This window comes from Danio aesculapii, chromosome 7 (assembly GCF_903798145.1).
Source record: "Danio aesculapii chromosome 7, fDanAes4.1, whole genome shotgun sequence".
Classification (NCBI taxonomy): domain Eukaryota; kingdom Metazoa; phylum Chordata; class Actinopteri; order Cypriniformes; family Danionidae; genus Danio; species Danio aesculapii.
In genome coordinates, this window is record NC_079441.1 from 24,439,185 (window position 1) to 24,461,381 (window position 22,197).

The following is a 22,197-nucleotide window of genomic DNA, read 5'->3' on the forward strand; positions in this document are numbered from 1 at the left end:
GATGGTTTTAAAAACAAAACATTCAAATCATCTGATATGCACTGAAATCATATCAGTGCCTGCTACTTGAATGTTTTCAGTCATTCGCAGAGTACAGAATTATGATTTGGTTCTGGATTTTGTTTATGGTGATGTTCATAAAAGCTAGTGTATTTTACGCTGCTTTATGTAACATACCAGAGACCAGCTAGAAAAATGTTTGTTACATCACATTCTGTTATGTACAGTATTGGGGCTAAATGTTTTGCATATGTTATATAGCAGCAAGCTTGTTTTGCACACAGAAATGCCCTCATTTGCACTTCGTACAGTTACTCTACAGGTTGTTTATGTAACAAATAACATTTCATAAGCAAGAAGTAAAATGTTTTTCCATTATTAATAGCTATAGATCTAGATATTAATAGGCCTGCATCAAGTCTGAGTGACAAAGCAAAGCACTGAAAGCACAGGTTATATTTATTCTTTGGTCTCTTTGTTATACAGCTATTGTGCATTTATGTATCATGCAATATTTAATGTTGGTTTTAGTACTTGGACACATGTACTTACTATATGGCTTTGACGAGGCTTAGGATTGAGATTCAGTACATTGTAATAATGAAGAAACATGATATTTTTATTGTGGGTTAGGGCTGCACGATATTGGAAAACTAGCATTGCAATATTTTCATTTCATTCATACATATTGCAATGTAAATGCAATTTCACAGTGATGACTTGAATAGCTTATAAAAAATTCATCATTTTAGATCGATTGGGATGATTGTGTATTGAGCGCACCTGCATAAAATATTATTTAAAGTTGGCGCCAATAGCCTAGTGGTTAAGTGTGCCGACATATCGCACTACGGTGCTCACAGCAACCCGAGTTCAATTCCCAGCTTGAGTTCCTTTACTGACCCTTCCCCTCTCTACACCTAACTCTTTCCTGTCAATTCTCTGCACTATTCAATCCATTAAAGGATATATATATATATATATATATATATATATATATATATATATATATATATATATATATATATATACATACACATAATCTCAAGTTTTCATGACAAAGATGAAGACATAATGTATTTATGTTGAGTTGTCATCACAATCAATGTAATCGTTGCATTTACAATGACGTGACTGAGCAAATTTCCCTTAATAACAGTTGTCATAAGTTTCATGACAGTCTTCTGAACAACCCTTCACGTAAAGTGCTGCCATTTTAGCTTTTTGTTATTATATATTTTTAGCAAATGGTCAATATGTTGAAAAAATTGTATATTGGTATAAAAGCTTCAAAATGTGGTAACATTTTATTTTAAGCAGAGCTACGCCCGGTCAGTACCTGGATGGTAGACCACATGGGAAAGCCAGGTTGCTGCCGGAAGTGGTGTTAGTGAAACCAGCAAGTGCTGCTCGACCTGTGGTCTGTGTGGGTCCTAACGCCCCAGTAGAGTGAAGGGAACTCTATACTGCTCAGTGAGTGGTGTCTTTCGGGTGAGACGTTAAACCGAGGTCCTGACTCTCTGTGGTCATTAAAAATCACAGGATGTCCTTCGAAAAAGAGTAGGGGACTAACCCTGGCATCCTGACCAAATTCACTCACTGGCCTCTGTCCATCATGGTCTCCTAACCATCCCCATATTGTAATTAGCTTCATCACTCTGTCTCCTTTCCACCTATAAGCTAGTGTGTGGTGTGCAGTCTGGCGCAATATGGCTGCAGTCGCGTCATCCAGGTGGATGCTGCACACTGGTGATGAATGAGGAGATCCCCCCCCAAAAAATGTGTAAAGCATTATGAGTGTCCAGAAAAGCAAATAGTATCTCGATGCAGCCTTTAGGATTCAAGCTGAGACTGTATCTTTCAGAAATGCAATGTCAGACACAATGCACCCAATGGAGCTATTGAAGTCACTGTGAGGAGTAGGGCTAGGGATGGGGTAGGGTGAGCCCATTATAAAGCATTGCATGCAGCTCAGATTGCATCTGCATCACGTCTGCACCCAGACCCCTTTCAGAAAAGCGCTATATAAATGTAAGGACTTTATTATTATGTACAATTAATTATGTGTTATTACATGAAACTAAACCTAACCTGCGTTTTAACCCTAGCCATAAACGTAATTTATTAATATTACTTCATAGTTAGAGTAGTTGCACTAACAAGGACACCTTAAAATAAAATGTCACCCAAAAATTTGCTTCTCAAATACTTGCACATAATCATGCAAAGAAAATCTTATTACCGTAAGAAGTACTTGTGTAGCACAATCATAGTTTTACTTAATAAGTCAACCATTTGCAGTGTCCAACTATAATGCAATGACCTCCTGACTTGAGTGTTTTAGATGTCTTGTTGCAGATATGACTGTGCTGTCTGCGATGTCAGTTCATGTGAGGTTTTGCATGCTGATTGCAAAAATATTCTAATGTTGAGCCTTGTGGTTTTTCTGTGAGATTCTACTTCCTTGAAATGGAGAGCAAAGAATAAACAAATGAGGAGGTTAAAATGTGAAGGAAAGGGCCAGAGTGGGAGGTGGGAGAGGGGGAAGGGAGAGAGAGAAAGGTATGAGGGTGGAGACCAGTAAAGACAGGACATTTAACACTGCAAATATCAGCTTCATTCAGTCAGTCTCAGAGGAAGGGTCAGTGAGCAGACACGGTTACTTTGTGTGCAAAAGGCTGACATGAAAGAAGGAAACTAGGGGTGGCTGAGAAAAAAAAAAGTCACAGAGACTTAAGAGGCATCAGAAACTACTGCTGAGAAGAAGAAACTCGCATCAGATTTTCACCACCACCACACCACACCACAGAGAAAAGGTAAGTTTAGAAACACACATTCTTCAGATGTCTTGTCAAGATCATCACATTCATCTTATTTTTGACATTTCTGTTGCAGAGAAGAAAAAACCGATCAATTTCATCACCACACTACTCAGAAAAAGGTACATTTTAATTCACAAAGTATCACATTTGTTCTTGGTTCGAGCTAAGCGTATTCCTCCTCGTTTGTGATGTTTTCTGTTTTTGGTTTTGGTTTAAGCTAAGCATATTCTTCCTCGAGTTTGTGATGTTTTCTGTTGAGTTACATACTTTCACGTGTTGCTTTAGTCTGTGAAACACTGAATAACTAGTTTAGTGCTAGTATAATACTAAGGCATGTTTGTCTACGTTTAAGATTTCAACACAGCTCGTGTACCTGCACTAACAGAATACAATGATGCATTGAACGTACTGAATGGGCAGGCTGTAAAGGCAAACTGAAAGTGATATCAGATATTCCTGGGTGGTTAAAGATAAGCCTGTGTGTTTGATCTAAGAGATCTACACCCTAACTACTTGTGAAGTAACTAAACTATAAAAGGATAACAAAAAATGCATGTCAACTAACCGATTGACTGCAAGTTATTAATTATTACTGGAAAGTTCTGATCTGTTACAAGATGGTGACCTGATTGTTGGGTCAACTTGAAATACTAAGGGATTTGGTTTAAAGATATACATACAAGTTGATTCTATTTTATTTGTGGCCTTAATAAAACAATTTATAGCTTACTATTTTAATTTTATGTTTATTTTTTAACATTTCCAAATGCAGTAGCTAATGTGAAATTATGTGAAGCTACTGTTCAATGTTACATTTATTTCAGGTTATATTGATTATATTAATATATCATAAACAAATATGTTAGCAGTTTCTGTAGGTTTTGTAAAAGCAGAATAACTGTTTAACTCTGACAACACTTTATGAATTACTCAAATGGAAAACACTACTGCATGTTTTATTTTCTCTCTCTTTAATGTTATTTTTAATTGATTTTAAGTAGCTGTAACATGATAGTAATTATATATAGTAATTTCCACAAACTAAAGTATGAAATGTGCAACTGTATGTGACCAGAAAAGTTAAACTAATCAAAACTTAGTTGGATTATTATTATTATTTTTTTTTTTTATTAGGATCATCTTAGGTCAGACAATGAAATATACATAATATTGATACATGTAGATATACTGATACAATTCACCAAACAAGAAATGATCAGGAAAACATAATAATACACTAAATAAGTATATAAATAAAAGGTAAAATACCACATATATGCACAAAGGTATACACACATAAGACAACAAAAATAAGAATAAAACAATAGAATAAATAAATAAATAAATTATACAAAGAAAAGAAATGAAAAAGGGCAATTAAGATATTGGCGTCTCTTTAAATTTTTAGAAAAGGGCTCCTGGAACTCTGGAACTCTTTTGGGTTTTGTTTTGTCGCGAACCAAATATTTTCCATTTGAACAGCATGTAAGAAATCAAAAACCCATTGCCGATAAGAAGAGGGGGCTGCTGACTTCCAATTCAAAGAATAAGTCGTCTAGCCCAGTGTTTCCCAACCCTGTTCCTGGAGGCACACCAACAGTACATATTTTGGATGTCTCCCTTTTCTGACCCATTAACTTCAGGTGTTGGAGTCTCTTCTGATATTATAAGTTGATTCAGGTGTGTTTGATTAGGGAGAGGTTGAAAATGTGAACTGTTGGTGTGCCTTCAGGAACAGGGTTGGGAAACACTGGTCTAGCCAGTAAGGTTGCATAGGCTACACTATTGGCCTGTAATGAATTTAGTTCAACATATTCTGGCAGGATTCCAAACAGTGCTGTTAAGGGGTTTGGGTTTATTGACAATGAAAAAACAGCAGAAAAACACCTGAAGACTTTCCCCCAAAAATCAGACAGTTTCAAACAAGACCAGAAAGTATGTAACAGTGTGGCTGGTTCGGTTGTACAACGAAGGCAAGTTGGGTCAATACAGCATGTATTCTAAATGTATAGGAAGTTGACAGTTGTATTAGAAACACTTCAACGTTTTAAACTCTACACATAACCTCATTACTTTTAAAGTCATTTCACCAAAAAGACCTGCTTGAAGTTTAAATATTTTACAGTACAGTGCTACTGGCTTGGAAAGTGCTAGGTTATTTAAGGTGACCCTATTGGGTTAAGGTTAGGTTAATACCTAGTTATTACTCAGGTTGTGTAATTACTATGATATGCACACCGTTTTTAGATGCAAAACAACCCTATTTGACGTTGTCACGATATGTGCAGACATACAGAGGAATTGCAATACTATTTCTCTTCTCTTTCATCCAGTGTTTACATTTCGGTGCAATATAAAAGTTTGTATAATCAGCTGGTGTTTTTTTCTTCTTCGTATGAGCAGATTTTTTTGTATAAAGGTGTAACCATAGTGTACTTGTAATAAATGGATACTTCTAAACTGGGTGAATATAAGTCGATGAAGACAGTGAAACAAGCTAGACTGATTTGGGAATTAATCATTTGGGAGTTTTCTGTTGAATTTTTTATCAGAATAAAAACATTGATCAACTTACAAGTAAATGTGTCTTGAATAAAAGAAGTTTAGATATTGTATGTGAAAACATTTTCCAGGGTCTTTGAGGAGGTTTGCTTTTCTAGACGTTTAATTAACAGTAGTACATTTATCAGAGGAAGACTTTCACTTCCATAAAACTTTGCTTATGCTTTGTCCGGACATAAGTAGATTGCATAATACCTAAAGGGAACAGATTCACATCTGTTGTAGCTCTCTGTTGGAGAGTTTGTGTATATGCTAAAATACTTTGTGAATTACGCTGCTCTGAATCTGTATACATGACAGTAAACCACATTACGTGTATGTGTGCAGATGGAGTACAAAGTGACAGTGGCCACCGGGACTTCTGAGTATTCAGGAACCAATAACTATGTGTACGTGACTCTGATTGGAGAGAAAGGAAAGAGCGAGAGGACGGTGCTGGACAATCCTGGTCTGGACTTCTGCAGAGGAGCTGTGAGTAAACATCAGTGTGTCTGACAGTGCGATTATGTTCATTCAAAAATAACGTCATCCAAACCTGTGGGAGTTTCTTTGCTCTGCTGAACACAATAGTAGTATTTTCTTTTTTACGATTGTTGGAATGAAGACGTTGCCTTCCATAGTAAGAAAGAATAAAGAGTATTAACTGTTTGCTTACCAACAATCTACCAAATATCTTTGTGTTTGACAGAAGAAACTCATATATTCATACATGCGTACGTACGCACATACACACGCACACACACACACGGACACACACACACACACACACACACACACACACACACACACACATACATGCGTATATAGATACATACATACATACATATAGACACACACATGCATGCATGCATACACACATATATACATACATATATACGCACATGCACATACATGCGTACGTACATACATACACATATCTATCTATCTATCTATATATATATATATATATATATATATATATATATATATATATATATATACACACACACACACACACACACACACACACACACACACACACACACATATACATACATACATACATACATACATGCATACAGAAACTCATACATACATACGCACATATATACGTACATATGCACAAACATACATATGCACATACATACATACATACACACACACACATACATACATACATACGTACATACATACACTAGTGCGGTAAAGTATGGTATATAGTATAGTGCAGTACAGGTCACATAAATATGTCACATGAGCTACAATAGGTATTAAATGAGAAACTGAAGCATTTGATGCCATATTCAACGTTTGCCAGTATCAAATAATCATTAAAGTTGTCAGATTATATTTCCAACACATTTTATTACTTTATGTTAAAATTAACTGACAGTCAATATCATCATCATGCTATGCTAAATAACTGATCAATATTTTACTACTGTATTATATTTTTATAATAAAGAGCCATCAGAAAACAGTAAAGACAAACATCATACAAATGCATGAAGATTAAATCACATGTGAAATGTAAACAGACCTTAAATGCAAAAACAAATCCTGTGAAGGTGCTGAATGTTTTCATTTCAAATGTTATCACAATGATGTGCCAATGATTATGAAACGAACCCTTATGTTTAAACTTTGCGTTTCTTTCTACTTTTTGTGCTTGTCTGGGGGAATCATTTTATCGGACATTTTGCCTTCATTTATACTTTTCCATTTAAATAAATAAAACACAGACTAACAAAGTGGATCGTTTACCCGAAAAAGTTGTTTCACACCTCTTTCAGTTTTATTCTTCTGTTGAACACAAAAGAAGTTACTTTTGAAAAATGTAAACCAACAGCCATTGACTTCAGTAGTATACTGTCCTACTATATGTCAAAATATGGATCTCTTCAAAATAACTTTTGTGTTCAACAGAAAAATAAACTGGGATCAAAAATGTTCATATTCATCTTTAGGTAAATTGAACCATTAAATATTTTTTTACTTGCTACAAGTGAATTTAGACATCACTCTACGATTTAGTGAAGATTAAGGAGGTGGCGATATATCAGTCGCAGATATTTATTGGCCAATATTTGATTCATTTAAAACTACCAGCAATATGAAAACAGCAGACATAGATGGTTTATTAATTATGTAGAGGAAATGAATGATGTGCATGTGTTTTATATAATTCATTTTTCTAAGAGCAAAATCATTAAATACTTAAAAAAATTGATTAGTTTGGGCTAAAATGTATCATTTAAATAAAGCAACAGCTCTGGCTTTATTTGTTAAGTTTATTAAATAAATATGTTCTATTATACGCAAAATAAAAGTTCACAAAATCACCTTTGAAGATTGCCTTTTGTATTTTATCTTAAATTTTGCCTCCCTTAAATGTTGTATATTTGAATATTAAATAGATCCAATTTGTGTTGACTTAAAATTAATATGATTTTGAGGAAAAAAGCTAGTAATGTATGCAATTTCCCAAAATTAGTATTGGAATCTGAAGGTTTTTCTTAAAATCAGAATCGGGCAAAAAAAAAAAGTGCGTCCCTTTTAAAGGTTACATTTAACTGTTATTAAGCTATTTGTGTTTTAAGTTTCAAGCATTTAGTATTAAGTGATGATAAAAGTAATGTAAAATGATGACACTCAGATCTACATAGCCTTACTGCCTAGTGACTTCAGCCCCATTGACACCCTCTGCCAATGCATTGATGAAATTAACAGTTGGATGTGCCAGAATTTATTCAGTTAATTCAGTTAAACAAAGAGAAGACTGAAGACATTGCGTTTAGGGACAGAGATGAGGTTCTCAAGGTGAATGCGTACCTGGGCTCAAAGGGTCAAACAACAAAAAATAGTCAAGAATCTTGGTCTGGAGTCAGATTTGAGTTTCAGTAGTCATGTCAAAGCAGTAACTAAATACATATACTACCATCTCAAAAACATTGCAACAATTAGATGCTTTGTTTCCAGTGAAGACTTAGAAAAATTGTTCATGCTTTTATCAGCAGCAGGGGAGATTACTGTTATAGACTTCTCACTGACCTTCCCAAAAAAGACAGTGAAACAGTTGCAGATCGCACTGTTATGTCCTTTTTTTCTTTTTAATTCCTTTAAAACCTATTTAACAAATTTAATCGTTTTTTTAGTTAATTTTTATTAATATGTATAATATTTAATATCATATTTTCTTATACTTGTCTCTTTTATTCCTGTTTATATAAAGCACTTTGAATTACCATAGTGTATGAAATGTGCTTTATAAATAAACTTGCCTTGCCTTAAACTGTGAAATGAGCATAAACAATGCAGTACAATACTGACTGATAATAATAATTGACACCACCTGTAATACAGATATATATTGTCATTGTTTTGTAGGTGGATGATTACGTAGTTAAAAGCGATACGGATTTGGGTCCCCTGATTCTAGTGCGACTGGAGAAGCATAAGTACTTTATAGAAGACAACTGGTTCTGCCGCTACGTGAAAGTCAGTGTACCTGGCGAAAGAGGTTGTTACACTTTTCCCTGTTACCGCTGGCTAGTGGGAGATGGAGTGTTTGTAGAGCTCCGAGAAGGCACAGGTCAGTTACACTGAATGATAGTTAGGATCAGTTTGAGAACAAGATTAAATCATAGTAATAAACTCTTGATTTCTGCTCTCATAGCCAAAAAGGTGAGCGAAGACAGTCTGCCGCTGGAAATGGCTCACAGACAATCAGAGCTTCAGGAGAGGCAGAAAACATACAGGTCTTCTTGGAATTTACATACTGCATTCTTATCTTTACATCAGAAGTCCCTGTTAACCCCTATTTTCTCCTATCAGATGGGTTGCATGGGCTCCAGGCATTCCCAAATGCATTGATGCAAAAAGCGAGGCCGATCTGCCCCAGGATGCTCGCTTTGATAATGAGAAACGCAGTGATTTTGAGGGTTCTCTTCAATATGCGTAAGTACAATTGTGATATGGTTTTATTAGAGTGACCTGATATTCAATTATCCACCTATTATTGCATTAATCTAAACAGCAGTTCATTCGATTCTCCTTTCTTGCCTCTCAGTCTGTTGGAACTCTCGCTGAAAAAACTGGCAATCCGGTTTGGAAAGTCCTGGAGTGACCTGGAGGATTTCAGGAGGATCTTCTGGAAACTAAGAAGCCCTATAGCTGGTAATAAATGATTTATGTTGTCGTTTTTGCTTATTACTTATAATGTATTTTATAAAATGACCTTATTCTTGGAAAGCGCTGTTCCAATAAAATGTCATTGTATAAGGTGTTTATGCAACCTCTTAGCTATGCGACTAGCATTTCAGTTCGGCCAATCACAAATGAATGATATTTCTCAATGGCATGTGAAAATTCCACATTTGCACTCCCACTCTTGAACGACAAATGTTGCTTAACCCAAGGTTATGTTGTTGTTTTTCCTCTTTTACATGCTGACATTGTGCTAACATATTATGAGCTTTCAGTTTACAAGCTGTAAAAAAAGTGTATATCAATTAATAGAGCAAATAGGGGCATTAAACGTATAGATAACATGAGTTCAAATAACTCTTGGGTCAAACTAACTGCTGACTTTAAATAAATGGCAATCCTTAAACCTCTCCAGTAGCAAATTTAATGTTAACCTTTAAAATGAACAACTTTATAGTTATTCCAGATTAGTTGTGAATGTAAAACTGATGATTTATATCAGATTTTATTGGATTTTAAAATTGGGCTAAGGGACCACCATGAAAACTAGTCTTGGGTTAATTTGGGTACATTCATGTTGTTGGTGAACTTTGATTAATGTACACTGTCTCTTGTTGTGAAAAATAAAATAAGCTTAAACTTAAAGTCTGCTTATTCTTGAGTTTCATGCAACATAATTATTAGATAAACCTTTATTTTAGTAAAGCAAAAATAATCTTTGCTGGTGCAACCTATCTTATGACTATATTTTTAATGTATGACATTTATTTTAAAATGAACAGTATGAATGTATTGTTCAGAATACACCATGGAGCACTGGAAAGAAGACTGGTTTTTTGCTTACCAGTTCTTGAACGGCTCAAACCCACGGAATATCACCAGATTGAAAAAGGTGCCATCGAACTTCCCTGTCACTGGAGACATGGTTCAGTCCTCTCTGATACCCACAACCACTCTGAATGAGGAACTCAAGGTGAGACTCACTGGAAACACTTATTCTAGTCAATACAATCGAATCAGTGCATCTAATAATGTCTCTTTTACCTCTCCTTCTGAAGAAAGGAAACATTTACCTGGTTGATCATGCAATACTGGATGGGATTCCTGCCAATGTAATCAGAAACAGCGCCCAGTATATTGCTGCCCCACTCTGCTTACTGTATGAACACCCTGAGAAAGGACTCATTCCCATCGCCATACAGGTAAAGCCTGCTGACGCTATCTGATCTGGGATGAAACCAGAACTTCTCAGTTTCTCAATCACACACCTGCCTCTATTGAAGATCTACATACAGAAATGTGTTGGAATGCAAGCACATGAATTAATCTTTCTGATATGCTGAGATGAATGGAGCATAAAAATCTAAATTGGGTAAAAGTACAGATACCATCATTAATAATTCAGGGAGGCTAATATTTCTGACTTCAACTGTATAAAAAGATATAACAGTGCAAAATGTGTTAGGTTTTTAAGGAGAACACGACTACAGTCTTAAATTCATAATGCGCTACAGTGGGAAAATCCTTGAGTTTTAACTTTTCATCTAATGTATATCCTGCGAGTGTAAAATCCAGGTGAAAAAGGCCAGTCTGAACAAAATACAGACTTTGAAGATCTACACAGGATGAATAATATGCACGCCACAGGCTGGATATTACTCGCCATGTTTTCTAGTGAGATTACAACAATTATATATTTTTTCCATTATTTTAAAGTTTGTCTAAGCTTGTATTAAACATACTATGTATGTGGTCCTCTTATTTTGAAAGCATGACACACTTTAAGGATGAATGAAAGAGGAAGCCATGCATGGCCACACTGTTCAAACAAAATGCAGGATATAGAGATTTATACATTTAATCAGTGCCACCCCAAAGGGGCATGGGACATTCTACCAGAAACATACATTATCTGTCCCTAAAATAAAAACCTAAATACAGTGAAAATAAGAGTATTTTATACCAAAAATGTCTAAAATGGCTGATTTCTGGATTAAAGGAAAATGTCATTCATTTGGTTCTCAGAGTTTTGTTATTTATTAAAAACACTTTATTAATGTACAAACCCTGTCATTGTTCTTGTCCTCAGCCCAATTGAACCTACAGCTTTAATAGTTTTGTTATGCTAAAAAACTGTTATTTAGAAGGAAAAAAAATCTGAAATTTTAAGTTATCATCTTCACATCAATTGATTAAAAACACGAAATTATAAATAAAATCTACAAATAAATACTACAAATAGATAATACAAATACATTTTCAATTGTACCCATGTTTGTCAGTCCTATCACATTCGCATTAAATTTAACATAAAATGCATGCAATACACCTTTAAGTCTCCCACTTAGAAGTGACATCATTTGATGGAGAAGAAGCTGACCGTGATGAAGGATGCGTTCTATCTTTTGAATTGTATGACCTAAGCCACACACATACCTTGTCAGAGAACAATTTAATACATTGTATCAATGTATTATATGGTATCATTAAATTTTGCATCAGTCAGTCAGTAGAGACTCAAACTCTGAGAATCTCCTGCTTTTGACATTTTCAATCAGTTTTAAAATTGTGATTTGCTAAAAAATGATTCACAAACTGTGAATCACTATGACTGGATCTTTGGAATCAAGGAGTTGTCGATTCATATGCAGATGTAATCACTTTTGTTTCACTAATGATTTGTTCAGTGGGATTTCTGAATTATTTGATATTTTAGAATATATTGAGTTGAAATGTAATGGTTTCATAAACTATAAGTAGTTTGATAGTAGTTTGATAAAGTACAAAAATACTTAGAAAATGGCTAAAGCACAATAATGCAGTAATAACGCTTTCTTCGTAATTCTTTTTTACTGTCCACCACTGTTCATATGACACCTGCTTTTTACAGGTAGCAACCAAATAAAGATTTGCAATTACAAACATTTGTGATGCTAAGAATCACAAATGACTGATTGTCCTTCTGCTTTTCTTTCAGCTTGAACAGAAACCTGATAAGGACACGCCTGTATTTCTGCCCAGTGATCCACCTCTGGCCTGGTTGTTGGCTAAGATGTGGGTTCGTCATGCTGAATTCCAGGTCTTTCAGTTGTTGTCTCATCTGCTGCGCACACATTTGGTGGTAGAAGTGATCTGTGTGGCCACACTACGGCAGCTGCCAGCTGTTCACCCCATATATAAGGTCAGAGGACATCTGCAGAAGAGAGCACATTTGCATGTTAGCTAATCACTGATGCGTTATTAAATAACTGACCATCCGTTACACTGTTTTTCTGTGGTCGCAGCTCTTGACTCCACACTTGAGATACACACTGGAGATTAACTGTCGTGGCAGAACACAGCTCCTCTCTCCAGAGGGCATCTTCAAAAGGGTAACATGATCTTCTAATAAATAAGACTGGGCTTGCATGATACTTAATATTGTTAGTATTCCCATAACAAGATTTCTTGTGATACAATAATTAATCTTAAGAAATGCTATTTTTATAGTTTTTTCTTATAAAAACATTTATACATTTAATGTTCATACTAATATAAACTCTAAAAATCTAATAATCTAGAATTAAATCTATTCATCCTAATAAAAGACTGTTAAATATATAGACAAAAGCACTAAATGACTGATTTTTATTCGCTGTTGTTGTTTTCTTCACTTGCCTCTATTAGTATTTATAATCAACCCTCTGCTCTAAGGCAATAGGTTCATCTTTTGGACTGGTCTCCCCAATAGCAAAATACTGAGTGAGTAGGCGGGTAAAAACATAGTAAAGCCCCATCTGATTGGTCAAATTTATGTAACGTATGCATGCAACTCACATTATGATAATGATCATTTTTCAGTATGTTGTGCAGCCCTAATAAAAACCAAAACATTACACATATCAACACTTACTTATAACAATTATTATCAAATTCTGTCTCTCTATCCATCTCTATCCCTCTCTCCATCCATCCGTATATCCATCTGTATTCATCCGTCCATTCACTGTATCTCTCTATCTATCCATCTAGCCATCTGTCCATTCGTTCGTCCATCCATCCATCCATCCATCTATCTGCATCCATCCATTCGTCCGTGTCCATCCATCTGTGTATCCATCCGTATCCACCCATCCGTCTATCCGTCTGTCTGTCTGTCTGTCTGTCTGTCTGTCTATCGAAATGGATAGATGGATGAAATTGATGGCAAAAAAACCTCTGAAATGACCAATAAATGGCATCCAAATTCAGGGCACTGAGGAAACATTGTGTACAATTGAACTGAAATGATTATGACTATCAGTTTTGTTTCCTGTTTTTATTTGTATCATTTGTGTATTTTCTTCTACTTGCTAGTAATTAAAATGACAACAATCTCATAACATTATTCAGTTATCAAATTTTTAATGGTATAAAACAACTTAAGAGTAAATTTCAGGTGCAGCTTTTGTGCTTCCTTTGCAAAATGCCTTTTGTATTTTGACTGATTGACTGATAGATGCATGTACTGCAGCCTCAAAGATCTTAAATGTGCCTGAAAATCTGCTTTTGTAGCAAATATTGTCCTTTAAAGGGATACTTCATTCTCAAACAGTTGTATTTACTCAATTGTTAGTTCTGTTGGACACAAAAGAGGATATTTTGAAGAAAGCTGAGAAACTGTAACCATTGACTTACATTGTAGGAAAAACAAATACTGTGAACAGGGTGTCCGCAAGGTCTTAGTCTTACATTTCAAAAACTAAAATTTAGGCCTTAAAGTCTTAAATTCACTAAAATATGGTGTTGTATGTCTTAAATACATTTAAGCAGGTCTTAAATTTCCTTTGTCCGTGTAAAGCTACAGAATTGCTACCACCAACAATCCATCTAAAAAAACATGTTTAACAAAAGTGAAATGGATGAACTAATTTAACTTAAATATCTTCCTTAAAACATTTGTTTAAAAACTCTCTATGTATTTATGCATGAATGCATGTTGTGTGCGGCAAGAAGGTCGCTGGTTCAAGCCGCGGCTGGGTCAGTTGGCATTTCTGTGTGGAGTTTGCACATTCTCCCTGTCTTGGCGTAGGTTTCCTCCCAGTTCTACGGTTTCCCCATAGCTCAAAGACATGCGCTATAGGTGAATTGAATAAACTAAAACTGTCAATAGTGTGTGTGTGAATGAGTTTGTATAGATGTTTACTAGTACTGGGTTCATTCAGCTGTGGTGACCCCCTTAATAATAAAGGGACTAGGCCAAAAAGAAAATGAATGTATATTGTGCATTTAGTTTATTATAGTTTTTAAAACTTGCCTTCTTTGAAGAGAAGTTATGCCAGTAACTAGAGTTTGCTTGTTTCAACACATTATTTAAAATATGTGGCTAAGAATTAACAGAATTTTCCTTTTAATGGGGCAATTAAAAAAAATCCTCTGGCTGTTACAAAAAAAAAAAAGGGGGGGGGGATAAGTGATGAAAGAATTTTAATTTTTGGGTGAACTATCCCCTTTAATGTCAATCATTTTTGAGCCTAACTCACAATGGTGTTTTTCAGGTGGTGTCCACAGGTGGAGATGGTCTCTTGGTGTTAGCTCAAAGAGAGTATAAAGTACTGACCTATCGCTCTCTCCAGCCTAAATTTGACTTCTTGGACAGAGGGGTTACTAAAGTGAGAGGCTATTTTTACAGAGACTACTCTGTGATGCTATGGGACGTGATTCAGAAGTAAGCTTATGAAACATGAATTCCTGATTCAGTATTTAGCCTGAAATGAGACCAGACTTTCCTTAAGCACATCTTTTCTCCCAGTTTTGTTTCAGGAATGGTTTCCCTGTACTACCAGAGCGACAGTGACGTGAAAGAGGACTCTGAGCTTCAGGCCTGGATTCATGATGTGGCTGTGGAGGGCTTTGTGGATGTTCCTGAATTTGGTAAGATAATACATAGCTGCATTGGGGGGGGGGACGGACGATATTCAGGATGCATTCATTTGGATGTAATTCAATAGTTTCCACAAAAATATTCACCATCAAAAAGGTTTTCAGTACAGATAAAAAGTAATGTTTTTTAAAGGCAAGTGATTTTTATGGTCATAGTCAACTTTATTTATGTAGCGCCTTAAAACAACATGAATGTTGTGCTAGATCATCTACTAAATATTAGTATTTAGAATCCATAAATTAATGCCTAGTCATTTAGCTTCTTTCAAATTTTTGTTGCCATAGAAACATTCTGACAGTTAGAGTCAGTTAATTACCTCATTTAAAAAAGAACACCTTACAAGAAGTCACTTACAATCCACTCATCCTGTGATCATCTGTAGAAGCACTGTCTGTAAGTTTATTATCTGTTTGTATTTATATTTCATCTCAGATATTATTGTTATGTACATGGATAACTATTGCTCATTGTATGTACACCTTTTTACATAGTTTCACTCTGTTTCAACATACCCAATGTGGCATGGAATAAAACAGCATTCTCCCACAATCTCACGTGTTGGAAAGAGTTTATCTGTCTGTCTAACTTTGGGAAGAGAGACACCGGAGTGAGGGCAGAACAAAAGTTGACCAAAGTGCCTCACAAACATGGCAACAATAATAAACAATCAGAGAGTCTGGACAATATGTGCTACAATAAAATAAAAAATAAAAATAATACGTTTAAAAAAATCTGTATAGTCAATGAAAAAAAACTAATGTATATCAATAGGTCAGAGAAAAGAGGCAGGTTTTAACAGATTAAAAAAAAAACACTTAATGTATAGATGAAGATCTAATTCTAACTCACTCCGGTGTCTCTCTTCTCAAAGTTAGACAGACAGATAAACTCTTTGAGATTGTGGGAGAATGCTGCTTTATTCCATGCCACATTGAGTATGTTGAAACAGTGAAACTATGTAAAACGATGTACATATAATGAGCTTTAGTTATCTATGTACATAACATTAATATCTGAGATAAAATATAAATACATATAATAACTTATAGAAATATATTGATATAATTAATATTTATAAATAAATATAAACTTACAGACAGTGCTTCTACAGATGATCACAGGATGAATGGATTGTAAGTGTCTTCTCGTAAGGCGTTCTTTTTAAAAGAGGCAATTAACTGATTCTAACTGTCAGAATGTTTCTATGGCAACAACAATTTAAAAGAAGCTAAATGACTAGGCATTAACTTTCTAATATTTAGTAGATGAGCCAACACAGGTAATGTGTTCCAAAGTTTTGGAGCATAGACTGAAAAAGCTCTGTCTTCTTTTGTTTTCAAGCGGGATTTAGGAGCAATTAGCAGGAGCTGAGCAAAGGAGGGATCTTTGGGGAGAAAACAAACTAAAAAGTTCAGTAATATAGGCCAGGGCAAGTCCATGTAGAGCTTTAAATACACACATGAAAATGCATACATATAATTTTGAGTTATTAAAGAAGGATTGTGTGATTATTAAAGATTCAGCTTTGCCATGGCACTAATAAAGTCGATTTTAAAACATATGCCAGAGTAGTTGGCAGTTCATTCTGCTGTGGCGACCCTTGATAAATCTAGGACTAAGCCAAAGGAAAATGAATTAATGTAAGTTGCAGTAATGTTTGACAGTGTTTGCTACAATTGTGATAAAAAATGCAGCCTGTAGATAAAATACAATACACAGAAACAGTCATCAAGACTAGGTTTTAAGTGCCCATAAGACATTATACGTATTAATGTACGCATCGTTGAGATTATAAAAAACTGAAGAGGAAAGGAATAAAAACAATATATAAACATACAGCGCCCCCATGTGGTCACTAAGGACATTCATGCTGCGCTTAAACACACATAAAAACTATTTCTAGTTAATAGTTTCTTACTTAAATGATAATGATACATGTTTTGTAAAAGAATGAAATAAAATACGTGAGTTAAGTAAATGTCACTTAAATAAATGTTACATTTATTTAATAATTAAATAGAAGCTATTAAGTATAACCACTGAGGTTTATTTTTCATCTAAGGCCTGGCCAGTGATATGAAGACAAAAGAGGAGCTGATCACTCTGTTAAGTGTGGTGATCTTCACCAGCACAGCACAACATGCTGCCACAAACAACGGACAGGTAAATAACACATCTCTAACAGCCTGTCACATCTGCAGCCTTCTTTTAAATACCTGCATTTTTATGCTATACTCAATGCACATGGCTTGTTCATTTACAAGGAATGATGACATGATTTTGCTACATATTTCATATTACAGAATACAATATATCGTTTCAGATTCGATATCGCAATGTGAGCATTTGCAATAGACACATCACAGGATCTGAAATGTGGAGTCAGGATTAGTTGACCAGAAGCCGCAGTTAAAAAAAATAGAAATAATAAAAAAAAAATAAAAAATGTATTAAACATTTGCATTTATTTTAGGGTTTGTAAGTGTTTAAGCATTCCAAGCCAGTTTTATGCATTTAGGGACAACAATTTATAATGTTTGTAACTTAAAGAAAGATTAATGTAGTCCATGCAATGTTAGTTTACATTTGATAATTCAATTCATGTACCTGAATACGTCTAGACTCCCAGAAGCACTGTTTATTTTTATTTGTATCTTTGCTAGTGTATTTAGCAATGCTTGTGATTGGTTTATTATATTTTATGCACATGCACTGGCCTACATAATTGTCTCAATCAATTTAAAAGGACAAATTCTTCCCAAATAGAGCCATTTAGGTTATATAGTGAAATTATGCTCAGTATTGCAGAAAAATAAAATATCGCAATGTCCAAAACATCTCATATGATGCAGTCCTATCACAGAAATATATTGAGCATGTTATGAGATAAGAACAGGATAAATAGACAGACAGATGCCCATGTCTTTTTAAATTATTCAAATCAAATATATTCAAATTTATTGGTCCATTTTCAAACAGCAAAAAATAATGTATGAAGAAAAGATTGTATGTTACTTCCTGATAATATTCAAAAATGGTTTATAAATGGAGAAGATATCATTCTCCATCCTTATGTTTGTTCAACATTAAGAAGCTTTTGTATTTCGTGTTGTGGAGTGAAATTATGGAAGTGTTAAATTTTGACTCCCTTTAAAAAGCAGTATAAGCACATCATTTTCAGAATGCACATGAAGAGCAGATGTGGTTGATGTTTCTACTGTTTATTTAGTTTTATTTTTTTAAGTGCATTAGAAACTGAGATGACAAAATAATAGAGTTAATTTGTTGTGGATTGTTATTTATTGTTATGGTAACCATATTGTTATGGTTATTATTATTTAATGTCATGGATTGTTATTCATCATTGATGTATAGTGGAGAAAAGGGGTAGGATTAAATATACGCATGCTTATTCATGTTTTTTTTTTTACATGTATGGGTTAAAAATGAGATTTTTGAAGTTGATTTGCTTACTAATTGTATTTATTTAATTTTTACATGTTCGAAATAAAATCTATATAGATAGATAGATAGATAGATAGATAGATAGATAGATAGATAGATAGATAGATAGATAGATAGATAGATAGATAGATAGATAGATAGATAGATAGAGAATAAATATTGTTTTTATTCAGGAAGTATTTTAAGAGACGTGTTTAAAAAGGGGGGTTTTAAGAACAATTTTAGAATATTTATCATTAATTAAGCTAAAAGATTGTATATGACTCTTCAGTGTTGTTGTTATTTGTAAGTCTTTTGTGTAATGAATGTTTATTAAGAAACCAATATGATGACATGTTGTATATTGTAAATTTAGGATAGGTTTTGCCATGAATTCAGCTAATGCTGCTGATATGGCATTAAAAAAAAATAAATAAATAAATATTGTTTAAACTAATTGTAGCGGCTTCCAATAGCCGCTATTGTTGGTAGAGTGAGCGAGTTTTTAACGCGTAAAGTCAGAGTCCATAGGCAAAATACATGCAAATAAAAACGTCTTTATTTTCCAATCAAAAGAATTACTTCATCACTTTTCCTTAATCTATATGCACACCTCTCTGTTACCTTAAGTTGAGTTGAGTTGAGTTACTTCACGTCACGTTAAGTTACGGTCAAAAACTGTGTGCTTCCTACCAACGCTCTCTTCCATGCAGTGAAGCCACAGTTATATAGTCTGGTACTGACACCTTGTGGCCAATCGCCATTTTACAATGTATGGCTCCTACACTAATTAAGCGCTAATTAGGTATAAAGTGACTGGCATCACATGTATGTGGTCAGTGTATGGTGATTGTGGTTACAGTGGATGTTTCCCTCTGTCCTTTAGTTTGACTGGTGCGCTTGGGTACCCAACACCCCCTGCACCATGAGACACCCCCCACCCACAGATAAAGACGCAGTGACCATGGAACTGATTATGGACACACTGCCCGACATCAGCCAGTCCTGTGTGCAGATGGCCATCACATGGCATTTGGGCCGTGCACAGCCTGATGCGGTGGGTCAACAGTGTCAGATGTACTTTAACATCATCTATATGTGCATTATAAGTCCAGTTGAATCCATTTAATCACTAACACAAAACACTCTATTGACCTTATTCTGCAATGCGGAAGTGTGCTCGCTTTTACCTTTTAGAGCTTCCAATTGAGTTTCCTTTGGGAGAAATAACTTGGAATAAAAATGACAGAAAATGATAAAACTACTTGCTTTACAACAAGTGTGTTCATGACTAAACATAAGAAGAAAAAGAATACAATAGGAACATATTAACTTGCAACATAAAGCAGCATAACTGGTGGTGGATGAGGAGATTCCCCCCAAAAAATGTGTAAAGCACTTTGAGTGTCCAGAAAAGCATTATATAAATGTAAGGAATAATAATAATAATTGAATGACACTGGAAGTGTTGAGCCAAAAAGAATCCAATGTGTGCACCTGCTCGTACATGAAGAATAAGGTCAATAAGCTTCTCAAAGACACTTTAATTAAACGCAAATACCCTTTGGTAAGGCTGTTTTTTTCTCTTTAAGATCCCAATGGGCCAGTATGTGGAGCAGTACTTCACTGAACCTGCTGCTTTGAAGGTGATTGACACATTCAGGAAAGAGCTGAAAGAACTGGAGGACAAGATAATGGCGCAGAATGAGGGACTAGAACTTCAGTACCTTTACCTTTGTCCAAGCCGCATGGAAAACAGCATCACTATTTAGAGACAAAAACAAATACACTACCTGGCAAAAGTCTTGTTGCCTATCCAAGTTTTAGGAACAACAAATAATAACTTGACTTCTAGTTGATGATTTGGTATCAGAAGTGGCTTATATGAAAGGCAAAGGCTTCTAGATTCCGCTTATTTTACTAAACTAAAATATGATCATGCCTTGATTTTAATTATTTAATTAGGACAGTAAGGTCTGACTTTGCTGAGACAAAAGTCTTGTCACTTAAAAGAAATAATATACAGTATAGAATATAAAGTCATGGTGCAGTGGAAAAAGAATTAATATTGTGTATATTGATACTCTCATGAGTTTGGAGAACTGCATCCATACATCTCTGCAATGACTCAAATAACTTCCTAATAAAGTCATCTGGAATGGCAAAGAAAGCGTTCTTGCAGGACTCCCAGAGTTCATCAAGATTCTTTGGATTCATCTTCAATGCCTCCTCAATTCTACCCCAGACATGCTTAATAATATTCATGTCTGGTGACTGGGCTGGCCAGTCCTGAAGCACTTTGACCTTCTTTGCTTTCAGGAACTTTGATGTGGAGGTTGAGGTATGAGAAGGAGCTCTATCCTGCTGAAGAATTTGCCCTCTCCTGTGGTTTGAAATGTAATGGGCAGCACAAATGTCTTGATCTCTCGCATGCCTCCATACTGAATGTAACCCCAAACCATGATTTTTCCTTCACCAAACTTGACTGATTTCTATAAGAATCTTGGGTCCATGAGGGTTCCAGTAGGTCTTCTGCAGTATTTAAGATAATTGAGATGCAGTTCAACAGATGGTTCATCAAAAAAAATCTACCTTCTGCCTCTTTTTCAAATGATCAACTAGAAGTCAAGTTATTATTTGTTGCTGTTACAACTGGGATCGACAACAAGACTTTTGTCAGATAGTGTACATGTAAATACACATTTGTACCAGCTTTTCCAGTCAATGACTTGCTCATCAATGGGATATAACACAGCATGTGTCAAATACTGTCAAAATTGTAATATATTTCATTTGAAACTTTTGTAAAGCATCAGTACATAAAGCTTTTAATATTCACTTCAGTGAACTGTATTTTTTAGTTTGATTTTAAAGTAAAAATGTGTGTTGAACTGTTTGAATGGAACTGGGACTGGTTTCTATGTAGATTTTACCACTGTATGCATCAGCTTTAAAAAAACACCTTTATATATAATACACTGTTTCAGATGCAGACAATGCATCATCACTAAACTTTGATCTGTGTACATATGCACGCGTTGTCTTTGCATTTGTCCATTGCAAATAAAGATTTTTGGTAACACTTTAGTTTTATTTCACAATTCATTCTATTAACTACTGACTTATTACCTGCTTATTATTAAGAGGTTAACTGTTCATTAGGGGTTATGAAGTATTCAATTCAATTCACCTTTATTTGTATAGCGCTTATACAATGTAGATTGTGTCAAAGCAGCTTCACATAAAAGGTCACAGTAAATAGGAACAGTGTAGTTTAGTTTG

General features: G+C 34.8%; 1 protein-coding gene across 1 annotated transcript; it reads left to right on the plus strand.

Annotated features, from left to right (window-relative positions):
- Positions 1-2,580: 2,580 nt before the first annotated feature.
- alox12 (arachidonate 12-lipoxygenase) lies at positions 2,581-21,669 on the plus strand. The gene is made up of 16 exons (XM_056461374.1): positions 2,581-2,816; positions 2,896-2,941; positions 5,712-5,855; positions 8,751-8,955; positions 9,040-9,121; positions 9,198-9,320; positions 9,433-9,539; positions 10,370-10,542; positions 10,628-10,771; positions 12,547-12,750; positions 12,854-12,940; positions 15,086-15,255; positions 15,340-15,461; positions 17,534-17,634; positions 19,802-19,972; positions 20,508-21,669. Exons 3-16 carry the CDS (start codon positions 5,712-5,714, stop codon positions 20,685-20,687), a joined length of 2,013 nt encoding a protein of 670 aa, XP_056317349.1. The 5' UTR covers positions 2,581-2,816; positions 2,896-2,941; the 3' UTR covers positions 20,688-21,669.
- The last annotated feature ends 528 nt before the right edge of the window (positions 21,670-22,197 follow it).

Coding starts and splice junctions, on each gene's coding strand:
- alox12 (XM_056461374.1), top strand. CDS start 5,712: ATGGAGTACAAAGTGACAGTGGCCACCGGGACTTCTGAGTATTCAGGA. Junction 8,956..9,039: donor AGAGCTCCGAGAAGGCACAG/GTCAGTTACACT, acceptor CTGCTCTCATAG/CCAAAAAGGTGAGCGAAGAC. Junction 9,122..9,197: donor GAGAGGCAGAAAACATACAG/GTCTTCTTGGAA, acceptor TTCTCCTATCAG/ATGGGTTGCATGGGCTCCAG.